We start from the raw sequence: 27,229 nt of genomic DNA, 5'->3' as shown, positions 1-27,229 counted from the left end.
TTAAACATGCTTGCGGGCTTAACCTCCCCCTCTTTAACCAGATATGCTAATATTTTTTTCTCACTAGTTGTAGAGAAATCATTAAACTAACATCATGATTTTCGTAGTCAGAGTGTATAAAGACACAAAATAAAATACAGGTACTTAGAGCAAAGCTCACAAAATGATACTCCACCTTTTGCAAAGTGCTTTGGTAAGCAAACGTTCCAAAATAGGAGGTGCACAGTGGCATTATATGATGAAGATTCTGAGACATTTTCATCAAATTTTGATGAGGGACTTAGAAGAAAAGTCTATATAAATGTGTGCTGTAGTGTTCACATAATTTGCTGCAGAGAACAAAAAAAAAGATAGGAGGTGCGTAATACCAGTACAGGTTAAAATGATGTAATTATTTACATAGGTGACTTGGTAGCCTTTTTGGGCTTGCGTTTTCACTATAAAAATCCGTTGAAAAAAGTGACAAATTTTACATTTTCAACAGCTTTGGATTTTTGGATACTATTTATGGGCTATAGCTATTTAGTTATCAAAATGTAGCACTATTTAGTTTCTGGATAGGTTGCAATTGATCAACTGGATTAAGCTTTTATTTTTCAAAGATGGTATTAGATTTGTATGATTTTTTTATATATTGGAAATAAAACTGCAAAACACATATGGTGCCGCAGTTTTTTTGATAGAAAAATTGCATTTTTAAGGGTACTCTATGGTTCCGGAATTTTCGAAATAGTATGAATGAAGAACACCCCTTGCTTAATTTTGCACAGAAAATTTTGCTCATCACAGATTTTCCTCCAACTTTCTCGTTATTTCTACATCAATAGCCGACACTCATTTCTCACTATTTCAATTTTCTTTTCTAATTTACAGGGCAGCATAACATAAATTTACTTTTATCTATTATCTTGGAAGAAAAACTAGGTGGTGGCAGTCATCTTTAATTAATTCCTTTTAACCTATAGTATGGTTAAGATTGAGAAAGAAAGGCAATAAATTATAATAAGGGGTTCAAGTTTAGAGGAGTTGCGAATCCCCCCTTGCGAATACAAATTGGGTACCCCCTCAAATGAAGCAATGGTAATTAAAGTGTATGCTTTGGTTAAGGGAAAACCGCAAAAATTTTCTGATGCACTTTAGCATTATTGATGAGATTGTAAGAAAGTTTCAATAATTTATATAAAGGGATTTAGGAGGAGTTGTAGATACAAAATGGGTTCCCCCAAATAATGCAATGACACAGTTTGATTTGTTGCTAGTTTGAGTTCATTCCCAATGAACCGTCTCTATCGATTAAAGGTAAAATGATGATATCAGGACACAAACTGTGTGTAAGCACATAGCACACGATCCTTTTATTTTTATTGACATGCAACATGTACATGTTAACTCAGATAAGATGATTGACCTTATGTGGGCGCAAATTAGAACTATGTATCGGACTTCAGTACTTGCCACTCAGCTGTTCAGGTAAGCAACAAAGTTATTTATAGAAATTCATTTTAAACATTTTTTGAATGTGGAACTGCGTTTGTAACAGAAAATCTTAATCATTCTTATCATATTTTGTAAATGTGAATGCTACACAATTTACCATTATATTATTACGTTATTATAGATACATTGTACAACAATTAATAATCTATTATACATGTCAAAGTAGAATATGTGGCACATTGATATGTGAAGGTAAAATAGTTACATATAACTATACTCGATATATGTATTGGTGTATGGGTTTTCTGTTACAATGAAAATGTTTAAAATTATGTGTATTAAATCAAAATACGTTATGGAGTATAGGTAAAGTATGGAACGCCACAGCTGTCTTATGTGGAACTCTGATATTACGTTTTATTATACTTCACGTTAAAATGCCATATTTTGATTGGCTAATACGAGGGTGCTAATTTACTCTATCACATGACTGAGCGGGTGACAATTTTTTTAATGTCACCCTCTCGTCCAGACCAATCAAAAATCGATAATTTAAAGGACAATAAATTGAATTTACATCAAGTTATTAAATACAATGCTTAAGTTCTACGTTTTGGCTCAGATTTTATTATTTGACTGTCAAAATAAAAAATAAAACATCTTGCCTCACTTTTGTTGTTTTTTCTAATACCCGTAACGTTGTTATGTACGTGACGTCATAGAAAATACTTTTACAATAAAATTAATCTGTAAAAGACAATAATGATAGGACATTCAGTATAATAAATTAAATAATACATAGCTGAGAGGGTGGTAGAGCAGATTGGTACCCCTCGAAAAAGCTGCTCTATCACCCTCTCAGCTATGTGTTATTTATATAATGTTGTTCTATTATTACTTGATGATAGTTTGTATTTACATAATATGGTTTTGACATTACGTAATGATGTTTTGATATAACTCAATATGGAATAGTCATTACATAATGATATTTCGATATTACATGATATGGTTTCGTATTGAATTGATATAGTTTTGTCATTATTTAATATGGTTCTGTCATTACTTGATGTGGTTTCACCATTATTTAATGTGATGTTCTTAAACCCTGCTGACTGCCTATATATATAGATCTACGTCAATCTGCGTGCTTTCTCTATACATTTTTTTAAAGTTGAATTCAAATCATGCTTGGACCTCCACCCTCCACCCTCCACCACTCATTCCTTTTTGGTTGATATACGATTCCATCAGTTGTTTTCACTTGGGTTGTATCTTAAATATGAATTTACGAGATTTAAACATCGGTAAACCTCTGTTGCTTTTACTTAAAACTATAAAGGTTTCAAGCAGCTTAAGTCGACCAGTCGGGAAAAAATATGTCATACTGGTATATTTACGTTAAACAAAAATAAAATAATATTATAAAATCTCCACCCAAATCAAAAGATCCCCTCCTGCGCACTGCTAGTAATAAATGAATTAACGACCAATAAAATAATTGAAAGATCTTTATATGCTTGTTCATCGCTATTGTTTTTACTGTTTTTCTATCTATTATAAGATCCAAGATACCCCAAAATTGTTTAAAGTTCATGAAGATCATTATTCAGGGGCAGTCATATTAATTAGAAATCGTCTTACAGTTGGTGGATTTGCAGATGATCTTAAATTTCCATCCATTTTTTCTCTCGTCATATTTTCTCTATCCACTTCATATTTTGTGAAAAAAAACAATTATTTGCATTTGTTTTACTATTTTTATTTTTGATTATGAAGTCATTGTTAGTAGTTAACTCATAATGCAATCACAAATGAAGTCTAAACCAACTAAGCATCAATAGTGTCAAGTTTTGTTCAGATTGGTTCATTTGATTTCGATGGTCTTCGAAGCAAAAATGCATTCACCTCAAAAGCTAACCAAACCTTTAAACAGACTTATTCGGAAGGGATATAGTTACGATACTGTTGTCAGGTCATTAAGGGTTGTATATTTTTTGTATTAATATTGATTCACTCATATGGTCTTTGCATCGGAAATAAACACATTTATTCTAAAACCAGTTGTTGGCATGATACGGGTTATGTTCTTCTCGTATATTTTATGATGGTATGATACTAAACCCCTAACGGGAGGGATTGTACCTGGAGTTTAGTGTGACGTCCATTTTCACTGAACCAGTACACAATTTTATTTAGGGGCCAGCTGAGGACCACCTCCGGGTGCGGGATTTTCTCGCTGCGTTGAAGATCTATTGGTGGCCTTCGGCTGTTATCTGCTCTTTGGTCGGGTTGTTGTCTCTTTGACATATTTCCCATTTCCATTCTCAATTTTATCGAAAATCGGTACAAAAAATGGCATTGAAGAGCTTTGATTCCAATAAGAAGTCCACGAACAGTTTTGCTATGAAACTAAGTCTTTTTACTGCTGGTAACAAGTGGAAATGCTAATATTGTATATCTTTTATACGCAATAAAGGGGCATTAGCTACGAGATATAGAAAAAAAAAAATATGATTTGTTTTTGTTCAATCATTAATGAAAGTGAAATAGTGATATCATAATTCGCTATTAGCAGCCAGTTTGGTTTAATTTTGTTAAAATAAGCAAAGAAACATCGCTATTGAATTATTCAATTGCAAGTGAATAATTCAACCTCTTTAGATCCGTATTCATGTGAACTTCAACTGAACCCTTTAGCTAGAGATGGTTTACACATGAACTAGGCGTGTTCAGATATTAAAAAAAAGAATGTATATACCACTTTGCCTCATAATCTTATCAAGAAAAATTCACACACCTAACTAAATGGGCTTTTAAAAAGTCAGAATGCGAATGGGACTAACTGTGCACCACTTATTGCGGACCTGTTTCTGTATAGTTATGAGTTACAATTTATGACTAAAATAAGCCAAGATCCATCGAAACAACATCTGATACAAAAATTTAATATCACTTTTAGACATTTGGATGATATATTGGCACTCAATAAAGACGACTTCAGTATGTACACTAAAGAGATTTATCCTGCTGAACTGACTTTAAATAAAGCTAATACTAACAATGAACAATCTTATGGTGTTTATATATCTCAACTTGTTCGATTCGCTCGTGTATGTAACAACGTATTTGATTTTAAAGAAAGAAATCTCTGTATTACGGAAAAATTATTACACCAGGGTTTTCGATATCACAAACTAGTCAAAACATTTACTAAATTTTATCATCGTTACAAGGACCTCATTCGTAAATATAAATCAACATGCAGACATCTTATACGTTCAAGTATTTCACATCCAAGCTCTTATGGTAATATTCTATACAAAGCACAAAAATGTTGGCATTCGCCTCAAAAGCTAACCAAACCTTTTAAACAGACTTATTCAGAAGGGATATAGTTCCGATACTGTTGTCAGGTCATTAAAGATGGCACATTTGGTATTAATATTGATTCACTCATAGGGTCTTTGCATCGGAAATAAACACATTAAAACCAGTTGTTGGCATGATACGGGTTATGTTCTTCTCATATATTTTATGATAGTATGATACTAAACCCTTAACGGGAGGGATTGTACCTGATTTTCATATGATGAAGACATAATATTTCAATCAGTTTAATTGAGGTCTGGAGCTGGCATGTCAGTAACTGCTAGTAGTCCTTTGTTAATTTATGTATCATTGTCATTTGCCTAGTTTTTTTCTTACCTATTCTGACATCGGACTCGGACTTCCTTTAAACTGAGTTTTAATGTGCGTATTGCTGTGTGTTTGTTTATTATACATTGGCTAGAGGTATAGGGGGAGGGTTGAGATCTCACAAAACATGTTTAACCCCGCCGCATTTTTTGCGCCTGTCCCAAGTCAGGAGCCTCTGGCCTTTGTTAGTCTTGTATGTTTTTTTAATTTTAGTTCATTTATATGTTTTGGAGTTTAGTGTGACGTCCATTTTCACTGAACTAGAACACATTTTTGTTTAGGGGCCAGCTGAAGCCTACCTCCGGGTGCGGGATTTTCTCGCTGTGTTGAAGTCCCATTGGTGGCCTTTAGCTGTTTTCTGCTCTTTGATCGGGTTGTCTCTTTGACACATTCCTCATTTCCATTCTCAATTTTATCAACATTGGAAGGTTGGTTGACTGATTTGATCTACAAAAACTCATTCTTATACAGGTAAAAACGATTATTAACATATGTTTTAAACCTATAATAAGAAATCAAACAGACCTAGAAAAATCCAATTGCACGAGTTCGCTATCAATTTATATCTATGTTTATGTTTATATCCGGTTATATGACCGTCGGCAGTCTTCGGAGTTCACCTCGATGGTTAATTAGATGGCGTCTAGACTAAAATACACACACAATGCTGATACATATTATCACCCAGTCCGTGCATCGTAAATTGTTTATTTTAGACTTTTTATAATTTGGATATACGTTTTAGTATGTTATAAATCTATTATGAGAACTTTAGTCAAATCGGTTGACATGAATTTGACAGCTAATGCCCCTTTTATATTTTCGGTCTATCTATCATATACAGAAAAGAGCAGGAAGATGCATTCAAAACTCATAAGTCGAAATGAATTGACAACGCCATAGTAAATAATTAAGGCAACATTTCAACAAAAAACTGCATAAAAATTAAAGACAGAGCAACACGAACCCCATCATAAATTGGGGTTATCTTAAGTGCCCTGGAGGTAAACAGATCCTGCTCCTCTAGTATAACCTGTTATGATTACAAGCAGTCAATCGTTGTTTCGGTCATTTAGGTATTTCTAAATATACATGCTTTATTTGGTTGACAAATGTCGTCATTACATGACAATAACTTCTCTAAGGAGTTAGTTGTGCTCATTTGTACTGTTTACTTGTTCAGTATATCTAATATACGTTTCAAATTAATAAGCAAAACCGCCAAAATTAAGTTATTTAGTAACTATTTGATTTTCCACCAAAATTATCAGACAACTCCTTAAAGTTGGCGGTATAGATAACTTAAAAGAAAATCTTAATCGTAATCTGCAGGATCTAATAAATTTTTTCAACATATTTTTTTCTTTTTATATGCCCGTTTACGGGACGTATTATGGTATACCGTTGTCCGTCCGTCTGTCCGTCTGTCCGTCCGTCCGTCGTCAACATGTCGGTCAATAACTCAAAAATGCTTTGAGCAGTTTTCATGAAACTTTGGTTAATTATTTGTATCTATTGACGTGAACTCCCTTTAGATTTTTATAAATTTTAGATTTTACGTTTCCGAGTTATGGGGTTTTATTCATTCAAAAGGGGGATTTTCCAGTTTTTGAACAGTAACTCAAAAGTGATTTGAGCAGTTTTCATGAAACATTGAGGAGTTATGGAACTTTATTCTTTGAAAAAGCGACGGGCGTATCCTGCGCTCATGGCGCAGCTCTTTATTTGCTTATTTTGCAGATAACAAATCATAAGCTTTCATTTATTATAAGCGCTTTGCTAAATACTATAATTGGATATCTAGTACCTGTGGGAGCACGTTCACATCGGTTTGTTTCTTGTGTGGTTCTTGCTGTTCAATCTTGCTTTGATGTGTTTTGTAAACTGTTTGGGATTTTTGTTTTTTTTTTGTTTTTTTTTTATTTTGATATTTAGCTGTAGAGTTGACTGTGCTTTGATTTATGATTTTAAATACCATTGCGTATTTTGTTACTTCTTAGACTCTATGAGTATTTTAATTGATATGAATTTGCTAAAAGCCACAATTTTCTATTTGATATACATGTCTTAGTTTGATGTTAGATAGGTACTAAAACTACTTTTGAAGATTGGTAGTTGTAAAATATGAATGATTTCTACTGAAAATTATTCAATGAAATTAACACTTTTTTAATGTCGTGCATCTGAAGTTCAAACCCAAGCATTTGAAATCCAGATATGTAGATAAATATATTTCTCTAATTCTTCGTCAATTTATCCCTTTCTGCACCCATTGTATAGAAAAAAAATTAATCAACGTGTGGTTCGTTTGATCTCAGTTCTTCATTGGTTAAAATCCGATTATGACGTCGAATTTTCTTGCTTTCCTCTGAATTTCCTATTGTGACGGCATGAAAAAAGGCGACCATGCCTGATGACGTCACATAGAAAGAACACATCTTTTTGCAGATCATTCGAAAAGAAGGAATAAATTTGCCTGCGTATTGTTTGAAAATCATTAGAGAAACAGATTCCACCACCAAATCTCGTGTAATACGATATTTATCCACTCTCGACAGTTAAATTTTAAATATTTAAAACGCTCGTCGAGCCTCGCGTTTTAAATTTGAAAATTTAACTGTCTCGAGTTGATAAATATCGTATCACACTCGATGCAGTGGTAGAATCTATATATATAGAAATGTTCGGAGTTATTTTTCAGAAAGGAACATAAAAGAATAACCAAACTCGGCTAGGTAAACACTGTCTGAACCTTTATTCATAGTATGTTATTAACGTTAATGAGATCGTATATCTGAAACAAACAAAAGTTGGGTTGGTTTTTTTTTTAATAAAATGATATGAATCAAAATAAAAGAAAAAAAAATAAAAGGTGTAAAACATACACGAAACACAGCATACCGCTGTAATATTATATGAAAAAAGGACAAAAAGTAGGGAAATGTAAAGCAAAGGTAAGTATTTAAATATTTTATCCTGCATCCATTATTCATAGTGTCTTTGTTGCAGATAAACAATATGGTGAATATCGCAGTGCTCGGAGCTGGAGTAGTAGGATTGTCAACAGCCATAAATATCAAGAAGTTACTTCCTTCTGCTAAAGTGACAGTAATAGCTGATCGATTCAATAGTGAAACGACAAGTTATGGAGCGGGAGGACTTTTTCGTCCTACAATGAAACATATTCCAGGCCTTCCAATAGATTTACTAAGGTAATATAAGTAATGGATAGTCGGGCTTCAGAATGCGATATATGAAACATTTGAAAGTCAATACTTAAACAGGATGAAAGGACCTGCCAAACGCAATAAATCACTAATTTCCAAATCATTCGACAGAATTGATGCAAAAGATAAACAACACATGGTTCTGATAGCATGAAATGTTACAGGCACAAAGTGTGGCGGAGCTTTAACCAGCTTTACGTGGGCACAAACCTCCTAATGTAATCTTTTGTGACCACTAGCTTGTACAAAAAAGTAAAAGACACATGCCGTTTTGAGATATAAATATACGAAGACATTGAAATTTTTGTTGTTGTTATAATATATCTATTGTTTCGTTGCGAAATTTTATTTAATACACCTGATTTTATATGTATTTTTGTATCACAATATAACCATAAGAAACTTGTTTTAGGAGATGGATAGCAGATTCATGGGAATGGTTTTCCAATATGACTTTGACAGATATGGCAGCAGAAACTGGTTGTCAGCTAGTTCCTGGCTACTTCTTCTCAAATGAAATTCTTACCGTAAGATCTATTTTTACATAGCATCTTTTTAATTCTTGTAAAATTCCTGAGATTATCCCGCTAAAAGTGGGGATTATATTGCTCAATTTTCTGAATAATGCATTATTTTCTAGATGATTAATTTTATTTCTACCAATCTATTATTGAGATCTAAATACTGCAGTATTATATAATAAGTAAAAAATTCCTTGTGACTTGGACGGAGACTTGTCTCATTGGCACTCATATCACATCTTCTTATTTATAATAACATTCCCTGGTTATTTATCTGATAATATTACTAAAGATGAAACATATTCTGATTATTGAAGTCGAAAATATGAGTTCAACCCCGGATTTTGATGGAGTTCTTGTTGCTCAATCTTGAGTTTTCTGTATAATGTTTTTTATTGTTGTTTGCCTTACTGTTGTCTTTCAAATAGTTTGACCATGGTGCTGGGCGGGGGGGGGGGGGGGGGCGTGGTGTTGTCTGTTATTTTTTTTCCATGGTGTTGTCTGTCGTTTTTTTTTTTGCCATGGTGTTGTCAGTCTTTTTTTGGGGGTCATGGTGTTGTCTGTCGTATTTTTTTTTTGCCATGGTGTTATCACTCTTTTTTTCGGGTCATGGTGTTTTTTGTCGTATTTATTTGACCATAGTGTTGTCTGTCATGGTTTTTTTGACCATGGTGTTGTCTGTCGTGTTTTTTTGGCCTTGGTGTTGATAGTCGTTTTTGGGCCAAGGTGTTGTCTGTCGTATTTTTTTGGCAATGGTGTTGTCTGTCGTATTTTTTGGACATGGTGTTGTCTGTTGTTTGAAGAGTTTCCCCTTAGTAGCTTTTTCTGACAGTTGAAGAATTTCCCCAAAATCTTTTTATATAAAAATGTTCGAAGATAGTTTTGAAGTCTTTACTTAAAGTAGAATTAAAGGACATGTTTAAAGAGTTTCAAATTAGTACGGTTGAAAGACATGTTCGAAGTGTTTCCAAATAGTACGGTTCAAAGAGGTTTTACAAGTATATAAGATAGTACGGTAAAAAGAGTGACAAGAATGTATGTTTTGCAAGTTTTGTGTTGATGCAACATTATTATTTTTCCTTTCGTTTATCGTTTCATCTAGATATAACAATTTAAGAAGGTTATTTCATTGATGGCTTTAAGTGTTCCTACCAAACTGAGTAATTTTTGTAATTTCAACAACTGGACGTTAATATGGTTATTTGCACTTAACCATGTAAATTAGATTAATTCAATATCTAGTTTCATTATCGTTTTTATGTAATGATTAAAAAGGATGTATCAAAGCTTCTGGATTTCATGGAAGTGATGTTTGGTTGAAACAATTCCTGTAAAATCATATACATATCTCTCTGATCTGAAATAAGATATGATATTACAGATGAAATAGTGTATTTAGTCAAATTTGAAAAATAACCCGTAAATGATCACCATTTGTTGATTTTCAATATTTTTCATCTGAAGTTACAAGACTAAATCGTTCAACAATTTACAGAAAATTTGATTTGGAGGCCGTCTTTAATAAAATTCACATCTCAATGATATCAAGTAGAATATAAGATAAATAAAAACGACGAAAAGACTAAACACTACACGGAAACCTAAAAAGTGAACAACACGAATCCGGAAAAAAAATCGGGGTTGTCTCCGGTGCTCCGAAAGATTAAGCAGATCCTTCTACACTTTTTGAACCTCACGTGTTGCTAATAGCTAAGAAATTTCCGTTAATCAGTCATACTTATTATTGATGTCATAATTGAAGAAGGAGGATGGATTGAGGTTATCACAATTGGAACATATCTATAAACTCATCATAGATACCAGGATTAAATTTTGTACGCCAGACGTGCGTTTCGTCTACAAAAGACTCTTCAGTGACGCTCGAATCAAAAATGTTAAAAAGGTCAAATACAGTACGAAGTTGAGGAGCTTTGAGGACCCAAAATTTCGAAAGGTTTTGCCAAATACAGCTAGGGTAGTTTATAGTTCCTTGGGTAGAAAATCCTTAATATTTCGAAAAATTAAAAGTTTTATGATTAATTAATTTATAAATATGGTCATATCAATGATTACTAATGTCAACACATAAGTGCTAATCAATGCTCATCTTTGACACATATATTTCTGAACGGCCAATCAAATCATGATGGCATCGACTTTACCAAAGGAACATTTGGTTCAATAGCTTTATTTTATATATAAGCAGCAACTGTTTATCAAGGAAATCGTGATAGGAAATACAAGCTTTGTGATATTGTATCAACTGGGAGATATATGCATGCGCTGCTCGAATTGTACTAATAACAAAACAAAAAGCCTTTCCACTCTAATTCACTTTGATTTTGAAACAGTTATAGCAAATTTATCTAGTATTATTTTAATTATAGAGGTTTTTAAATCAAGTTTCGTTTGCAGGGAAAACAGAATCATCAAATCAAATGTTTATTATTCCAATTAAGGTCCAACAGGGGATATTTAAAAACAACGTTGATAATGAGATACATATACAATTAAAGCAACACACATGATATTATACAGTATGATATAATGTGACAGATATTGTTATATATAGAAGAATTATTCCAATTGTACTTATTCTATACTGGGATTGTTATGTCCAGCGATGCAGCTGAGGTTCACATCAACATCATTATCATTCAAGAATATAAAAGAATGTAGCTCTACTTGACAAAGGTCATATGAGATGAAGATAATATTTTTTTTTTAATTTCAGAATGAATTATTTGCTGAGTTTGTCTATTCCTATGCCAAAATGACTGATACTGAACTCAAAGCAATGAGAATGGACAAAAAGTACAAGTATGTTTTAAACGTAGAATACTTGTCCATAATTCTTTTTTAAAATTTCATTTGACTCTAGTAAAATATTAAAGCCAGTCAAATATATCTGTCGGGGAATCATCTAGAAATTGTCATTTTAGACAATGTACACTAACGTATTGTTAGGTTATCCTCTCAAAATTGTGAAAGATTAAAAAAAGAATTGTTAAAATTGTCAATTATGTCCAAATGTGATATTCCAGGAGGTCATGTTTGCGATAGTGTCATTCTTCCTACCTTTGAGTTGTACATGTATCATTGACTCAAGCTTATGGAAGGTTATGTATATCATAAGACACAATATGGATAAACATTTTCTCATAATTATGATCTCACAAAACTGTTTTGCAAAGTCCTAAGTAAAACGAATAAAACTTTATTATTTTAGCCCACGTTTTCAACTTTTTACAGAAATTTATTCTTCGTAATAAATCCAACATGCCTATTGTAACCAATCTAACAGTATTGTTCCTGGCATGGATACAGACTAATCCTTTTCAATTTTTAAACTGATAATAGTCTTAAGTTTCAGATTTTTCAAACATTGTTACATATGTCCTCAACATAAATCAAGGGACAATAATATATAAATACAACCACATGTTACAGTTTCTTACACTGCTTCTTTATCTTCATTTGAATAAATTATGTTCTTTACAAGACAAAGAGCAAATTATACCCAAATGTAGGAGTGGGGGCCAAATTGCATTCTCTTATCCATACGTTTGTCTCTCTGTCCGTCTATTCGTCATTCAAACTTTTTCTCGGGTACTACATAACAGAATAACTTATTTTTGGTCAGCAGCCCGACAGTGATTAGTCCGAGATTGCTGCAAAAGTCTTATTTCAATCAACTCAACAATTTTCCTTAATATACTTCCACCTTGAACAATGTATTGCGATCTCGCGTTATTTCATCACAGCACTAATAATCACGTGAGCAAATAAATGCAATAGGTTGACATGTGATAAAGCATGCGATAAATAGGATGAATAGGCAAATTTCGTTAATATATGTAGGTCATCGTGATCATATGGCTAAAGTTACTAAACATTCTATACACACGGAATGAAATAACTCAGTCATGTGACAACTTGTTCAAAGTGAAAGGACGAAGCATGCTAGAGGGAGGGAAGGATTAAAGGGATATTTCAAAACGTTTTCGTCTATACTACAGGGTTTTATTGTTGTATAATTTATCTACTTAAAAATGGATATTTCAAGATTTCGAAACAGAAACTTTCCACCCCTAGTCTGAGTCGCGCTTAGGTGTTCCTTGGCCTCAGCAACTCATTAAAGTCAATCTTGATTATATTGCATGTATTGGCGCAAAGTTTATTTATGTGTTAAACAAATTGGTTTACGAGAGAAAAAAAAAACCAAAGGCTAAGAACTTGAATTCTGTAACTCTTAATTATGTATGATAGTTAAATTCAAACAATCAAACTAGTTTGGTTGCTATGTTTGAAAAGAAGTTGTCAATATATATAAATATAAATTGTTGATGGGGACATGGAAATATCTTTGTAAATCATGCTATATTCAATATTGGCACTCATACCACATCTTCTTATATCTATATAAACTGTTGAACTTGTTTGCTTGATGAACATATTTGTAGTTTTCAAGATGCTGAGATTTAATGAAACATGTAAGATAAAATATAAATATATATCAAAGTATTTGCATATACTGTAATTAAACTTATTATATTGATTTTTAGTGCGCTTTGAGTTAACATTTCGAGCTTAAAAACCAAAATGACCTGAACAAAACAATCAACCCCGTCTAAGATGACCGTTGCCAAAATCATTGCAGCTTTTGTTTTACTACTTTTGATATCATTACGTAAGCTGAATTTTTCCAATCAAAATCTATCAACTAATTCATGTAAATACCGCATCACTGGCCACTGTGCGAATCGTATCTTTCAGGAGCGGTACCCTCTAAGTATGATATTGGTTTCAGTATACCTAAAACATGTCCCAGGTTAGGGGAGGGTTGGCGACTTCAAACTTCAAACCCCGCCACATTCTTTATGTGCCTGTCCCAAGTCAGGAGCCTGTAATTCAGTGGTTGTCGTTTGTTGCTGTATATCATATTTGTTTTTCGTTCATTATTTTGGACATAAATCAGGCCGTTAGTTTTCTCGTTTGGATTGTTTAACATTTGATATTTCGGGGACTTTTATAGCTGACTATGCGGTATGGGTGTAACTCATTGTTGAAGACCGTACGGTGACCTATAGTTGTTGATGTCTGTGTCATTTGGTCTCTTGTGGAGAGTTGTCTCATTGGCAATCATACCACATCTTCTTATTCTTATATTTCCTGGATGAATAGTCATCCAGGACACAAGCAAAATGCAAAATTTAACAACTTTACTAAGGTTTCCGGAACATAGGTTTATCACGGACATTTTGTACCTTTATTAAAAGAGGGATTTATCATTTGACTTTTTGATTCTGATATACTGTTTTTCTAAAGTAATATTTTCATACTTTAACTGAAATGTACTGTATATTTTGGGGTACGAGTATATAAGTGTCCCTGAGGTTACCCTCTATTTCATCTAAATGACGCATCGTATTCCCACATGACATATTCAGCATATACGTTGCCTCTGCTAATGGACTGTTAGTCCCCGAGGGTATCACCAGCCCACTAGCCAGTACTTCGGTACTTGCATGAACATACCGATTTTATGTTATAAAAATTTGCTGTTACAAAATTTGGGAAATTATTTTAAAATAAGGTTTCAATATATCTCCCTCATGCAAAGAACTGATTCCTTGACCAGCTTTGTTTGGCTATACTGTTTTTTTCTTTTTTGGTTTAAAGCTCTTCATCTTTTCAATAAGCTTTGGATCTTCAAATATTTTGACCTTGAGCATCACTGAAGATAAACTTATTGTCGAAATGCGCATCTGGTGCAGAAAAATTGGTATCGTTAATGTTATCACTACAACTGGGTCGATGCCTCTGCTGGTGAACTGTTCGTCCCCGGGGGGTATCACCTTTCGACTAGCCAGTACTTCAGTACTGTCACGAAAATACCGATTTTGTGTTATAAAAACTTGCTGTTACAAAATTTGGGAAATTATTTTCAATCAAGGATTCAATATATTTCCCTCATGCAAAGATCTGATTCCTTGTCCAGCTTTGTTTGGCTATACTGTTTTGTCCTTTTTGGTTTATAGCTCCTCATCCTTTTAACAAACTTTGGATCTTCAAATATTTTGACCTCGTGCATCACTGAAGAGACATTTGTTGTCGAAATTGGCTTCTGGTGCAGAACAAATGGTATCGTTAATGTTATCACTACTACTGGGTCGATGCCTCTGCTGGTGAACTGTTAGTCCTCATGGGGTTTCAACAGCCCAGTAGCCAGTACTTCGGAACTGGCAAGAAAATATGGATTTTGAGTTATTAGAATTTGCTGTTATAAAATTTGGGAAATTATTTTAAATTGAGGATTCAATATATCTCCCTTATGCAAAGATCTGATTCCTTGACCAGCTTTGTTTGGCTATACTGTTTTGTCCTTTTTGGTTTATAGCTCTTCATCTTTTTAATACGCTATGGATTTTCAAATATTTTGACCTTGATCATCACTGAAGACACATTTGTTGTCGAAATGCGCATCTGGTGCAGAAAAAAATGGTATCGTTAATGTTATCATTACTACTGGCTCGATGCCTCTGCTGGTGAACTGTTCGTCCCCGGGGGTATCACCAGCCCAGTAGCTAGTACTTCGGTACTGGCATGAAAATATGGATTTTGTGTCATTAAAATTTGATATTACAAAATTTTGGAAATTATTTTAAATTAAGGAATATATTTCCCTCATACATAGCTCTGATTCCTTGCCCAGCTTTGGTTATAGTTGGATCTTTGGATCTTCAAATATTTTGAATTTTAGCATCACTGAAGAGACAATTATTGTCGAAATGCGCATCTGGTGCAGAAAAGTTGGTATCGTTAATGTTGTACCATAGCAAAAGAAAATCGAATCGTTCAAGATGTATGAATTATTTCTTTGACAAACAGCAGATTATTTATTATGCAATATTTTTTTCTAAATGAGTTTCAAAATTTCTAAGCAAACATTGCTTTGTGGACCAATAAATTAAAATTGTTAGCGTTTAATTTTTCAGGTCTTTTTCTTTTTATATTTTTTTCAGACCTATTTGTTCGCGTTAATCATCGGGTAGTAATAAACTACAAACCATTTTCTATTTTGATTGGATATTACTATTCACCAATATTCACGCAATGATCCTTTTATTGTTTAGCTAAGCTTGAAAATACTGTCAGATAACATTAACGTTACGGTACCAACGTCGTTAATTTGTAACTATATTTTCACATGTATAAAATTATAGAATAATGCACGCTAAGTTTTCGTTACGTTCGATGGGAAATATTATGTCGCTATACAAAAAAAAAATTCATCAAAGATACAAGATTTAGTTTTTTTTGTACGCAAGAAAAAAGGAGTCAATACAATATTTTTCATGATAAACAATTGAAAATTTTATACTTTTTTGTAGACATGGCTATCATGTGACGACAGTAATAATCTGTTGTACGCGTTATATACCTTGGTTGATGAACAAGTATGTATAAAGTATTCAAATTGAAATGGGTATTTGCTGCCATATTCATTACCACACAAACTCTTTTGTTTGATTAAGAACATACTAAATTTTTTTACTAGAATTACAAAAGTTCTATAGGGAACAATAAACAATACGTACAATCGTAATACAGTATCAGCGTTTCATGTGCATTTAGGATTACCCCCGAAAACCGATGGTCTTGTGACCCGATGTAAACATCAATATGAATAAACAGACAAGGCCGAAGTGCAATAGTATGATGACAACTTATTTCAATATGTTTGATAAGGTGTTATAAATTTTTTGAAAATAAATGTAAAACATCGTTTATTTGTGTAAGAACAAATTTTTTGTGAGCATAATCAGCCAATGAAACGGTTCTTGTCTGGATCGTAGCTAATTCCCCGTTTTACACGTAGTTCTTAGTCAAAATGTTTTATCTGCGTTACATGCAGATTTTTGTCTTTGATAAGTTTGTTCATGAATCCTTGACTTGCAAACATAACATTTTGCACCTTGGATATATTTCAGCTGGAAAATACTTGACACATTAAACAGAAATTCCCAGACATGAAAGAGGTTGAGAACTAAGTTGTTAACTTTTTTATTATTATTTATTAAGGTGGTTAGAGAATGGCGGAATAATTGAGAGTAAAACCATTGACGATTTTAACCAGGTAACAATTTTTATAAGACAGTTAATTCCCAACTCCCATTTCAGGGCATATATTATACATTACTTACGAGAATCTTATGGACAGTTTTAAAGTGGGATTATGTAGAAATCATATTTAACGGAAACGCCGAATGGGTACACTATGTGCCTGCTTCGGAACCGTCGAAGGTACGGTGCTCATCCTGTTAGGATGGAACTAATATGAAAATCAGATAATTGAAGCGGTCTTGATATATGTCAATATGGACTTCACTTATATCAACGTTAGAATATACACCATTCTACTTCATATCAACTAATCAGATAAGCAGAATAATAATTTAAAATCGAAAGGCACGAGAAGAACGAAGTCGAATCAAACTCTACATATTTTTATATAGATTCTGCTAAAAGTTGCTTTTTCTCAATTTGGTTTGAACAATCTTGGCTAATTATAATAGCGTGATAGAAATCAAACATGCTTCTTTTCGATAGTTAATCTCAGCCTGACTTCAATTCTTAAAATGCATTGCTTTCCCTTCAATAAGACAATAAATGGTTGATCGTTTATGCACTTTTTAAAATATAAATGATTCAAATGAGCACTTCATATATTTACTAGAAAAATTATAGATTCGTGCATTATAACATTGTTGTGATATATGTTACTGTTGGTGTTTCTTTATTTTTAAGCTTGCAGATGTATATGACGTTGTTGTGAACTGTACAGGGTTAAGAAGTAAGACATTGATTAAAGATGACACAGTCTATCCAAGTCGAGGACATTTAATTAGGGTATAGTGGTTATTCATTACATTTGTATAATAAAAACTAAATGAGCATCAGAAAAAATAAAACAAATGAAGAATCACCTGTCAGGATTAGAATCTGATTCAATGAAGTTATGATTTTAGTCAACATACGAAATAAAGATATTATAATAAAAAATTCGTCGTACTTATGTTATTTTCTCTTGGTGTCAATTTTCGGTCGATTTATTCCTTCCATAATTTACATTTGCCAATCCTTATCATTATACAACTTATACAAAATGTATGATCGAAAACGGACATGTTTAGTCTTTTCCGCGATTCAGATCTAAGGATTTCGTGAGATCATCCCGGTTTTTTGGAAGGGGTTCGTGGTGTTCAGTCTAGTTTCTATGTTGTGTTTTGTATACTGTTTTTGCTATAGCGTTGTCAGTTTGTCATCGACTTAAGAGTTTGAATATCTCTTAGATATCTCCCGCCTCTTTCCTATACACACCTCTGTATTGTTGGAAACTGTATATAAACCACTCTATGACGTTTGTATATTTGTGTCTTTGGGTTGCAGTTTTATTTGCATTTACCTTCCTCTACCTTTATTTATAATAACCAGCAGTTATGATTTGATTCTGAATTGTTATCGAATTGACCCTTAAACACATTATTAAACTTGAGTAAGTATTGCAGTTTGGGAAATGCACGTGTGGGCTAAGTGGTGTAACAATTGGGCTTAAAATATGGCAAGTCGACATTATGGCTCAATTTTAAAGTCGACATGTGGGCTAATCCTCCTATGCGAAGGTAAATTACATGTTACATTTCTATATTTTAATTATTTATTAATAATCTACATGGAATAAATGACATTGTATTATGATATGTATATGTACCCATTCCGTTTGCCTGATAGTGGCTGCTTCCTGCTCACCGAGGGTTTCTGGAAGTTGGATTTTGAGCAAGACAAGTCTGTGCAGGTTAAGAAAATAATTACACCAAATGTAAACTTGACTCTATAATTGTTAGCCCAAATAATACCATAGTCACGCTTATGATTTAGTCCAAATGTCTTGCGCCCTGCGATTTAGTGTAGATGGACACTGTTAAATTGAGCATTTACTGGATACCATATTGCATTTGTTGCTTGTTACATAGCGATGACCGTGAGGGCATTCCGATGTATTGTTGCCGACGAGATTTCTACTTACGTAACTTTCGTGTTTGACTGGTAACCGATCTATGAATACGCGGACATTATCGAGTGCAAAATAACATTCCTTATCGCTTGTTATAAATTCATTTCTTAAATGAATACTCATAAAATGTTTTTGTTTAGAACATAAATTAATAATATGAAAATGTTTTGTCGTTAGAAATATATATATAAGTAAAAAATCATTGATAATATCTATGCACACGTACAGAAAAATTGTGTTAACGTATGCGGAAGAATATCTCAAGAACGTTTTGCGGGAAAATATGAATGCCTGCTCAAATCCAATCTATTAGAAAAATCATATTATTACATAAGAGTGTCCACCATGCACTTGCACTGCACTATTATTAGAATAGTGAAATAGAATGAATCGATATACAAATGGATGAAAATTATATACAAACATTAATATAATATATAACAACAAACCAGAGTATACTGATTTGTATCACTACAATATAAAAGTTATTACGGTGTCTTGAATTCCCTGTCATTTATTTATTATCCACGCACGAACTTGTCTCAGAAAAAAAATATATCTCTGTACATTAACCTCACTTTCAGGTATACAGATGTGATTTTTTTTTCTGAGACAAGTGCTTGTGAACATCCACAAGAACTTGCGGTCATAAATCCGATGTTCAGTACTTCAGTACTTTGATTTTTAATTTTGGCATCATAAATAGATGTTTATTAATTAACCAACATAAACATTATTATCATTCTATGCTTTGAATTAGTTGGGTTTTTCTTTCTCGGAAATACTCTTGCTTAAAGCTGTATTATTCTAACAGCTAAGGCGAAGTATAAACTACCATTATGGATTTTTATATGAATATACGAATATGAGTCATGACTTTGCAAGTTGGATAGGTGAAATAACAACCACAGACAGGACCCAAACAACAGTTTTGTGTAAAAATGTTGATTGACATATTCAATCTTTCATTGAAATAAGGTGTGTATAGAATTATGAAAATTGTATCAGTGTCAGGTGGTAAATCAAATTGGTCTAATATATTATTTTCCATGTTGTCCTTGCAAAATCTCAAACTATCTATAATGATTTAATACAGTAATTAACTGTGACAATAGTTTTATTCAATACTTTCTTTTGTTTTTGTTAATATTTTATTTTTATTTTACTATATTCTTCAATTTCATGTATTTTACCAATTTGTAATGAAAAGTAATGTACAGTAATGGAGGCATTACACTGATTTCTAACTAAAGTAATCATTACATTACATGTAATTGTAATGCAGAAAATGTGTATTACAAATTACTTTGCATTATATCAAAAAAATGTAATATTACAATGCATTACAATTACAAATTACCATAACCCCAGGCCTGCCAAAGACACAATCAATACCATAAGTAACATAAAACAGATAACCCCATGTAAAAAAAGACTTAAGGACAACCAAGTCCACGAAACTATTGATTGAGCAACACGAATTCCAACAGAAAACTGATTGAAATCGGGTCCGTCGGAAGGGTAGGCAGTTACAGCTTCATAGTCGCATCCTTCGTGTTAGTTGTTGCAAGTAATCATTATGATAGGACGCATTTGATTATTTCACAATCAGGGGAAAGTAGGATGTGTATTTGAATACAACAATTAAAACATCCGTGGTCATATGTGTCACATATTTTTCATAACGGTCAACCAAATCATGATGGCTCCCGTAAGACTTTCGAAAAGATTACTTTTATTTTACCATCTGAAACGCTTACTTAACACAGAACATAATCTTTATAGCGGAACGTTAAAGTTGAAGATCAATGGCAGCTTCCATTTATTTTTATTAAGAAATTCCTGTATGTAGTTTGTCTCGTAAAAATTTAGAAAAAAGTCGCCAAGAAGAAGATCACAATTGGTTCTCATAGGAATGCCGATTTTGTAAAAAACACTTCCTACAAATGTAACAAATATATTGTCATAAAACAAAAACATGCATCTTGATGATTACATGTTCCAAAACTTCATTTAAATCAGTTTATTCCCCTTTCTAAAACACAATGTTTTGTATATGGCTTTGGCCATTTTTTAAATAAAGTTGAATTAATTCTTTCTGATCTTTAAGTTTAGAATGAGAATTATTTTGTAATAGGTAGAAAAATCTCTCTTTGAGAGTAAATTTAAGAAAACAGATGTTTGTAAATAAATCTTAGTATCTATCCTTCGTAATGGTCGTTATTGATTTTCCTTAGGTAAAAGCTGATTGGATAAAGTGCTGGATGTCTACAGAGGATGGTGCTTATATTATTCCAAAGTAAGTTTTTTTTTCTGTATTTGTATATTAACAAATATATTAGTTTGTGTACTGCAAAAATATCAAATATGTTGTAGTTTATGCGAGATATAGTCCTTATGAAATTATCAAGAACCAATATTATTGTCATTAGTATTTGTCTATTTGTCCATGGTTATCGTGACATATTCAACCCACAGCACTGAGACTGACAACTACTATATACTCTGAAAGGGTTTATAAACATTAACTATTTATATAGCACAATTGTGAGTCTAGATTTTAATGCAATCTGTTTGGTTTTCTTGTCCTGTGCACATTATATTACAACATGGATGTTGTGCTGTTACACGACTGTCCCATGTTAGGGGAGAGTTGAGCGCTCACAAACATGTTTAACCTCGCCACATTCTTTATGTGCCTGTCCTAAGTCAGTTCAGAGATTGTCGTTGGATAATGTCTGTCATATTTGTTTTTCATGAATTGTTTTGTTATAAATTAGTCCGTGATTTTTCTCTTTTGAATTGTTTCACATTTTTCGTGTCGAGTCCTTTTATAGGCGATCATACGGTATGGGTATTATTCATTGTTGCCTATAATTGTTTTTCTCTATTTCATTTGGACTTGTGTGGATAGTTGTTTCATTGGTAATCATACCACATCTCCTTATTTTTATATTGATCGATTGATAAGCCATTTTGCCATTTATAAAAAAATATAGCGATAGTTTTGAGACACCAAATACTGAAACCTAATTGTATGCAAAAAGACAAATTAAAAGGTATACTAGCATTTTGTAGACCTGCATTTTGTTCTCCTTCTTCAAAGCAGCGAAACGTGTCTTAATATTCTATTTTGTCACAATAATGACTATCAAATATTAAAGCTTCCCTTTTGCAAAATTATATACTTAGCAAAATTAAAGTAAAAAAGTGGCGAAAGATACCAAGGGGACATTCAAAACTCATGAGTCGAAGAGAAACTGAAAATGCCATATAAAGTATTCTACCTCTACTTGCTGCTTTATAGCTTACTACTATGTATACTTTTTTCAACAGTGGTGATGTCATAAGTATCGGTGGTACCAGACAAAAGGATAACTATAACCTGGACATCGACAAAACAGATAGTAAAGGTGTCATGGACAGGTGTCTCGATCTATGGCCACCATTAAAGGTTTGATACATAGAAAATTATACATTGCAAAATCTTTACCAAATATATTGACCAGAGCCAGTAACCAATATCAGTCAATGGGTTGAAGGTTTTTTTGTAATTATGTAATTTTTGTGGAGCATAGTGTATTGTTAGATTTTTCTATCTAGATTATCATTTTTAAGAATTGAGGCCTATAAGTTGCGTTATTTTTTTAATTTGTCACTAATTTGCGTGCGCACAAATCATGTTTCGGGAATAATGGTCATCATGCACGATTGAAACCAACAGTTAAAGGAACCGAATAAATATATAAAGTTTGTATGAGCATAAAAACTAAAAGGGTCAAAAATAAAATATCTAAATCTGTTTTAGGTCTTTGTTTGAAAGAGTTGCAATCTTAACATCTATACAATTTATTAAATGAAAAGAGAAATGCTTAAAAGGACATTTAATAATGGCTCAGCGCATTCAAAATATAAGGTATTACATATCTAACAAGATTGCTACGCCGTAGCGAAATGTTCGCATCCGCTGTGTAAATAAAGATTACAATTATGTGTTCAGTAAAGAATCGTAGAACAGGAATATAGTACAATATGGCCAATTACACATGATCGAAGTCATCCCTTCGAAAATTTTATGATCGCCATCACGAGTTGCTTGACCGTTATGGAATATCTGTTAAACAGATGACGATGGTTATGTTCCAATTTTTGTTACCAAGCTCCCGTCCTCTTTTCCTCGAATGTAACATCACCGAATGAGACCTATTACTGAATTTGTAGTTCCATGATCAACATGACGAGTGCCACATGTAAAGAAGGATCTGTTAACCTTTCCGGAGTACCTGAAAACATTCCTTGTTCTTGGTGGGGTTCGTGTTTCTCATTCTATAGTTTTCTGTTTTGTTTTGTAGACTGATGATTGTCTTTTCGTCTTTTATCGTTTTTTTATGCCATGGCGTAGTTAGTTTGTCTTCGACTTATAGGTTTGAATATCCTTTTAGTATCTTTCGCTCCTCTTGCAAATGTCTATTTTATAATTGATTATCGTACATCATATGTCCATTTAATGTTCCTGATGAAGGAAAATCCAGAAAAGCGCCTCGAATGCATGACATTTATAGTGTATTTTTATTTTTTAAATCATTTGTAGACATTTTTATGGTATATTCAATGTACAATTGCATGAAAATTGCATTATGTAACTATGTAAATGATTGTTTCTATAGAAATTGTAATTCAAATTTTAGGGATGTACTGTAGTAGAGGAGTGGGTTGGGTTGAGACCTTCTAGATCACCACTTCGACTGGAGCCAGAAATCGTAAAGACAAATAAAGGACCACTGAAGGTGAGAGTTTGTGAGTTTTATTTTAAGCTTGAAAAGAACTTAAGGCGTTTACATTCCTACAAATCAGTTTTTGAACTAAACTGATGTGAAGGTGAGATTAAGAATAACAGAAAAGACAGTGTGTTGTTTTCACTCAAATAAAAGCGGTTAAGTCTATCAAAATATAATATATAAAAGTATGATACACACTCTTTATTTAAAAGTTAAACAGTAACTTCCTCATTCGTAACCTTCATATGAAACCAAAATGTGTGTAAGTCAAATAGGATATTCATTGCATATATAGTATCAATAAATGCTCACTACATATTCTCTTACTTAAAGACTATGAACTATTTCAGTTTAGTAATCATGTTAAGTATTAGACAAAATAAACAAAAAATGATTTAGAATTGTAAATCAACAATTATTTTTAAAAGTAAGTAATGACTCAACTTATAATACATTTCATTCGAAAATGTGTTATTTCAATAAACTTGCAGTGAGGTGAGGGTTGTTTTTTTCTGCTTCGTGTTGAAGGCCTCATTGTGACTTTAAGATGAAGAACAGCAATAAAAGCGCTGTTCCTTTGCTTTTTGTGTGTTTTTGCTGTGCATGTACTGATTTTGTGTCATGGATGGATACCCAAATATCCTTTGTTTTTCTATTATAGTAGATATAGTAAACATATATATGATCTAAATTGCATCAGATATGCATGTCGCATATGTTCAATAAATCTCTTACATTTTACGGTTTAAACGATATGATTTTTAGCTTTTAGTTCATATCGATACGATATTCTGTATCATTTGGTAGCCAAGCTGTACATTTGGATCTACGTCACAACAGGTCGAAACCATAGTTAATGACTTAACTTCCCATTATGTATCAGCATAGAATAGATTGTTTTATTGATTTATAAAAAATAACCAGATATTGGTTTAAAAAGGTAAACCTATTATTTAATATGAAACCGGAACGATTTAAAGAGGCGGTAACGCTAGTACATAAACAGAATTTATTTTATTTTATTTTGAAAAAAAGATATGATTGACTTTAGGTGCAAAGAACATCAGATGACCTTTGATGAAAATTTGTGTTAAAAAAATCAGATTTTGTCTGGCATTCTATTTTTTCTTTTAGGTAGTACACAATTATGGACACGGTTCAAATGGAATAGCATTGAGTTGGGGTACAGGCATACATGCTGCCAAATTAGTGAAAGACATGATGGAATCGCATTCTAGGATATGATAATGGAAATATATCTGATAAACTTTTAGCAGTTGAGTAGTAAATTGTGCAGTTCACATACATATTAACTGTACAAAAACAATATTTTAAAATGGTATCTTACACAGATTGATATATGAAAATACATTGCAGGATGAAAACTCGGATGGATAGTTCGCTTTTTTTTTTAAAAAGGATACATGACAATAGAAAAAAGTGTCTGAAGTGCCCCAGGAATACTAAAAACCAGTAACGTTCATTAACTCTCATTACAACTTTTAAAGAAAATCTTGTTTAACCCTCCACGTATAGCATATTGTTATTAATTGGGCATTAAACTATATTTCAGGAACCGCGATTACTCAAAGTTTGTTTTTTAGTCTTTTTGTTAGTTGTTTTTGTGATGTAGGGGAGATCTAGTGAATCGAGCACTTTTCATTTGATTTTTACGTTTCATTTTAATGATGTGCTGTTACGCCATATGTTAAGCGCTAAGAAACATGTTATAACCCGTCAATTTCTTTACCAGGAGTATGTAGTCCTGCTCGATGGCATTATCGGCTTAGCAGTAAGTGCTTATTTACTGACATGATTTATACCATACCTTTCTTAAATCATCCGTTAATAAATGTAGACACCAAACGATAAACAATTATGGGAGACAGCAACCGATGACTATAAAATGAAAATAATAGTTTATTAAGTTCGTCCGCCCGAACGTCAGGAACGTTCAAACAGAAAAAAAGAAAAGAAAAAGAAGAATTAATAATTGATTATTTGAGGGGCTATATTACCATATATGTTATTCAGAAACCTTTTATACAATGTGGTATAGGTATTGCTCATCATGGAAGGCTGTACGTTGACTTGAAGTTCTATTGGAGCATATTTATCTCGATGGCAATCATATATCATCTCCTTATTATATTGTTTACAATTCAAGTTTCGAAAGTAAGAGTTTTAAGTCGAAATTCAGGTTTAGAATTAAGAAATTCATTATAAAAATTCAACGTCTGAAATACAATATCATCAATCAGAAGAAAGCTTTTAACATATAAATCTATCACAGGATTTTCGACGTCAGTCTTAACGAACATAACGTATTTATAATTCGTCATTTATAGCAATGATATGTTCATGAAAGTCTACAATAAATTGTAAAGACGGAAATATAACCTTTACGACAAATAAGCTAAAGAAAAAATGTAAACGAAAAAGTCATATCTAATAAGATATGAAAAACCTTGAAAATACAATAACATAAGAATTGAATAAATAATCAAATAATAATTATAGCGTAATGGAATTTATACATCTCTGATACTTCATGCAAATGAAATTTAACAAATTATATATATATATATATATATATAAGTGCCTATAAATAGCAGCACATGACATACAAATCTATGGGAGTGTGGATTAATCAGTACAGAGATTAATTCAATTACACAAATAAAATTATAGATTGCCTAACAATGTAATTTTAACACACTATTTAGTATGTAAATATAAGAATGTTTAAAATATTTACAAAATGATGAAAATAAACGCAATATTTCGCTAGACTATTTTTTTATATATATATATTTTATTTTATCAACGATGTATGTTATGAATCATGTCAGTATCGAATCACTGGCTATTGAGCTGATGATGCAGTGTGGGACTGACAGTCCACCAGCAGAGGAATCGACCCAGTGAATCAACATAAAATGTCACTTAATAAATTGTGTGCGACCGAAGCACTTTTTCTGGAAATACCTTCATCAGAACACTTTTGAACATTTAAAAGCCAGGGATTGTGAAAATAAGCAGACATGTTAGGAGTTAAATGTCAAAAATAAGACATACAAAGAATAGCCTAATTCATCTTATGTTAACTTTACCTGAGGAAGCTGGAATCATAGTTTAAAAATGATTTTTTTATCACGGGAAATAAATGTCGACTAAAGCAGTGGTCGTTTTCCAATTTAATTCATAAACAAAGCAAACACCTTTTTGCAAAAAAAGGGCCACCCATAATGAAACACAATCGAAGTACAAAATCAGACATTGGTTAACCTATGATCTCACTAATGCCAAAAAATGATGCGACAAGAAACGCACAATAGACATAGAGGACAGAGTCTATAGATTACACCTCTTATACAGTTCTTGCAGACGGTAGTCAATTAGAAGATTCTGGTTCTAAACGGGGGGAATAGTTTGACATAGTGTATGGGGAATTGTGTGAAGCTCCTACTCAGGACAGTGATGTTTAGA

General features: G+C 32.5%; 2 protein-coding genes across 2 annotated transcripts in view; both read left to right on the top strand.

Moving 5' to 3' along the window:
* LOC127728308 (divergent protein kinase domain 1B-like) overlaps positions 1-27,229 on the top strand; it is a 302,906-nt gene that overhangs the window by 243,427 nt on the left and 32,250 nt on the right. The window lies entirely within an intron of this gene.
* On the top strand, positions 1,285-25,322 carry LOC127728318 (D-aspartate oxidase-like). The gene is made up of 11 exons (XM_052235664.1): positions 1,285-1,470; positions 8,146-8,348; positions 8,776-8,890; positions 11,619-11,704; positions 16,279-16,344; positions 16,970-17,024; positions 17,696-17,797; positions 21,200-21,261; positions 22,299-22,416; positions 23,651-23,749; positions 24,875-25,322. Exons 2-11 carry the CDS (start codon positions 8,155-8,157, stop codon positions 24,983-24,985), a joined length of 1,008 nt encoding a protein of 335 aa, XP_052091624.1. The 5' UTR covers positions 1,285-1,470; positions 8,146-8,154; the 3' UTR covers positions 24,986-25,322.

The sequence above is a fragment of the Mytilus californianus genome, unplaced genomic scaffold (assembly GCF_021869535.1).
Source record: "Mytilus californianus isolate M0D057914Y unplaced genomic scaffold, xbMytCali1.0.p SCAF_2, whole genome shotgun sequence".
Classification (NCBI taxonomy): domain Eukaryota; kingdom Metazoa; phylum Mollusca; class Bivalvia; order Mytilida; family Mytilidae; genus Mytilus; species Mytilus californianus.
This window is presented reverse-complemented; position numbering and strand designations above follow the sequence as displayed.

Excerpts from the sequence above, each read along its gene's own strand:
- LOC127728318 (XM_052235664.1), top strand. The coding sequence starts at position 8,155 with ATGGTGAATATCGCAGTGCTCGGAGCTGGAGTAGTAGGATTGTCAACA. Across the intron at positions 16,345-16,969 it reads ATACCTTGGTTGATGAACAA|GTGGTTAGAGAATGGCGGAA; the intron begins GTATGTATAAAG and ends TTATTTATTAAG. Across the intron at positions 17,798-21,199 it reads GTCGAGGACATTTAATTAGG|GTAAAAGCTGATTGGATAAA; the intron begins GTATAGTGGTTA and ends GATTTTCCTTAG.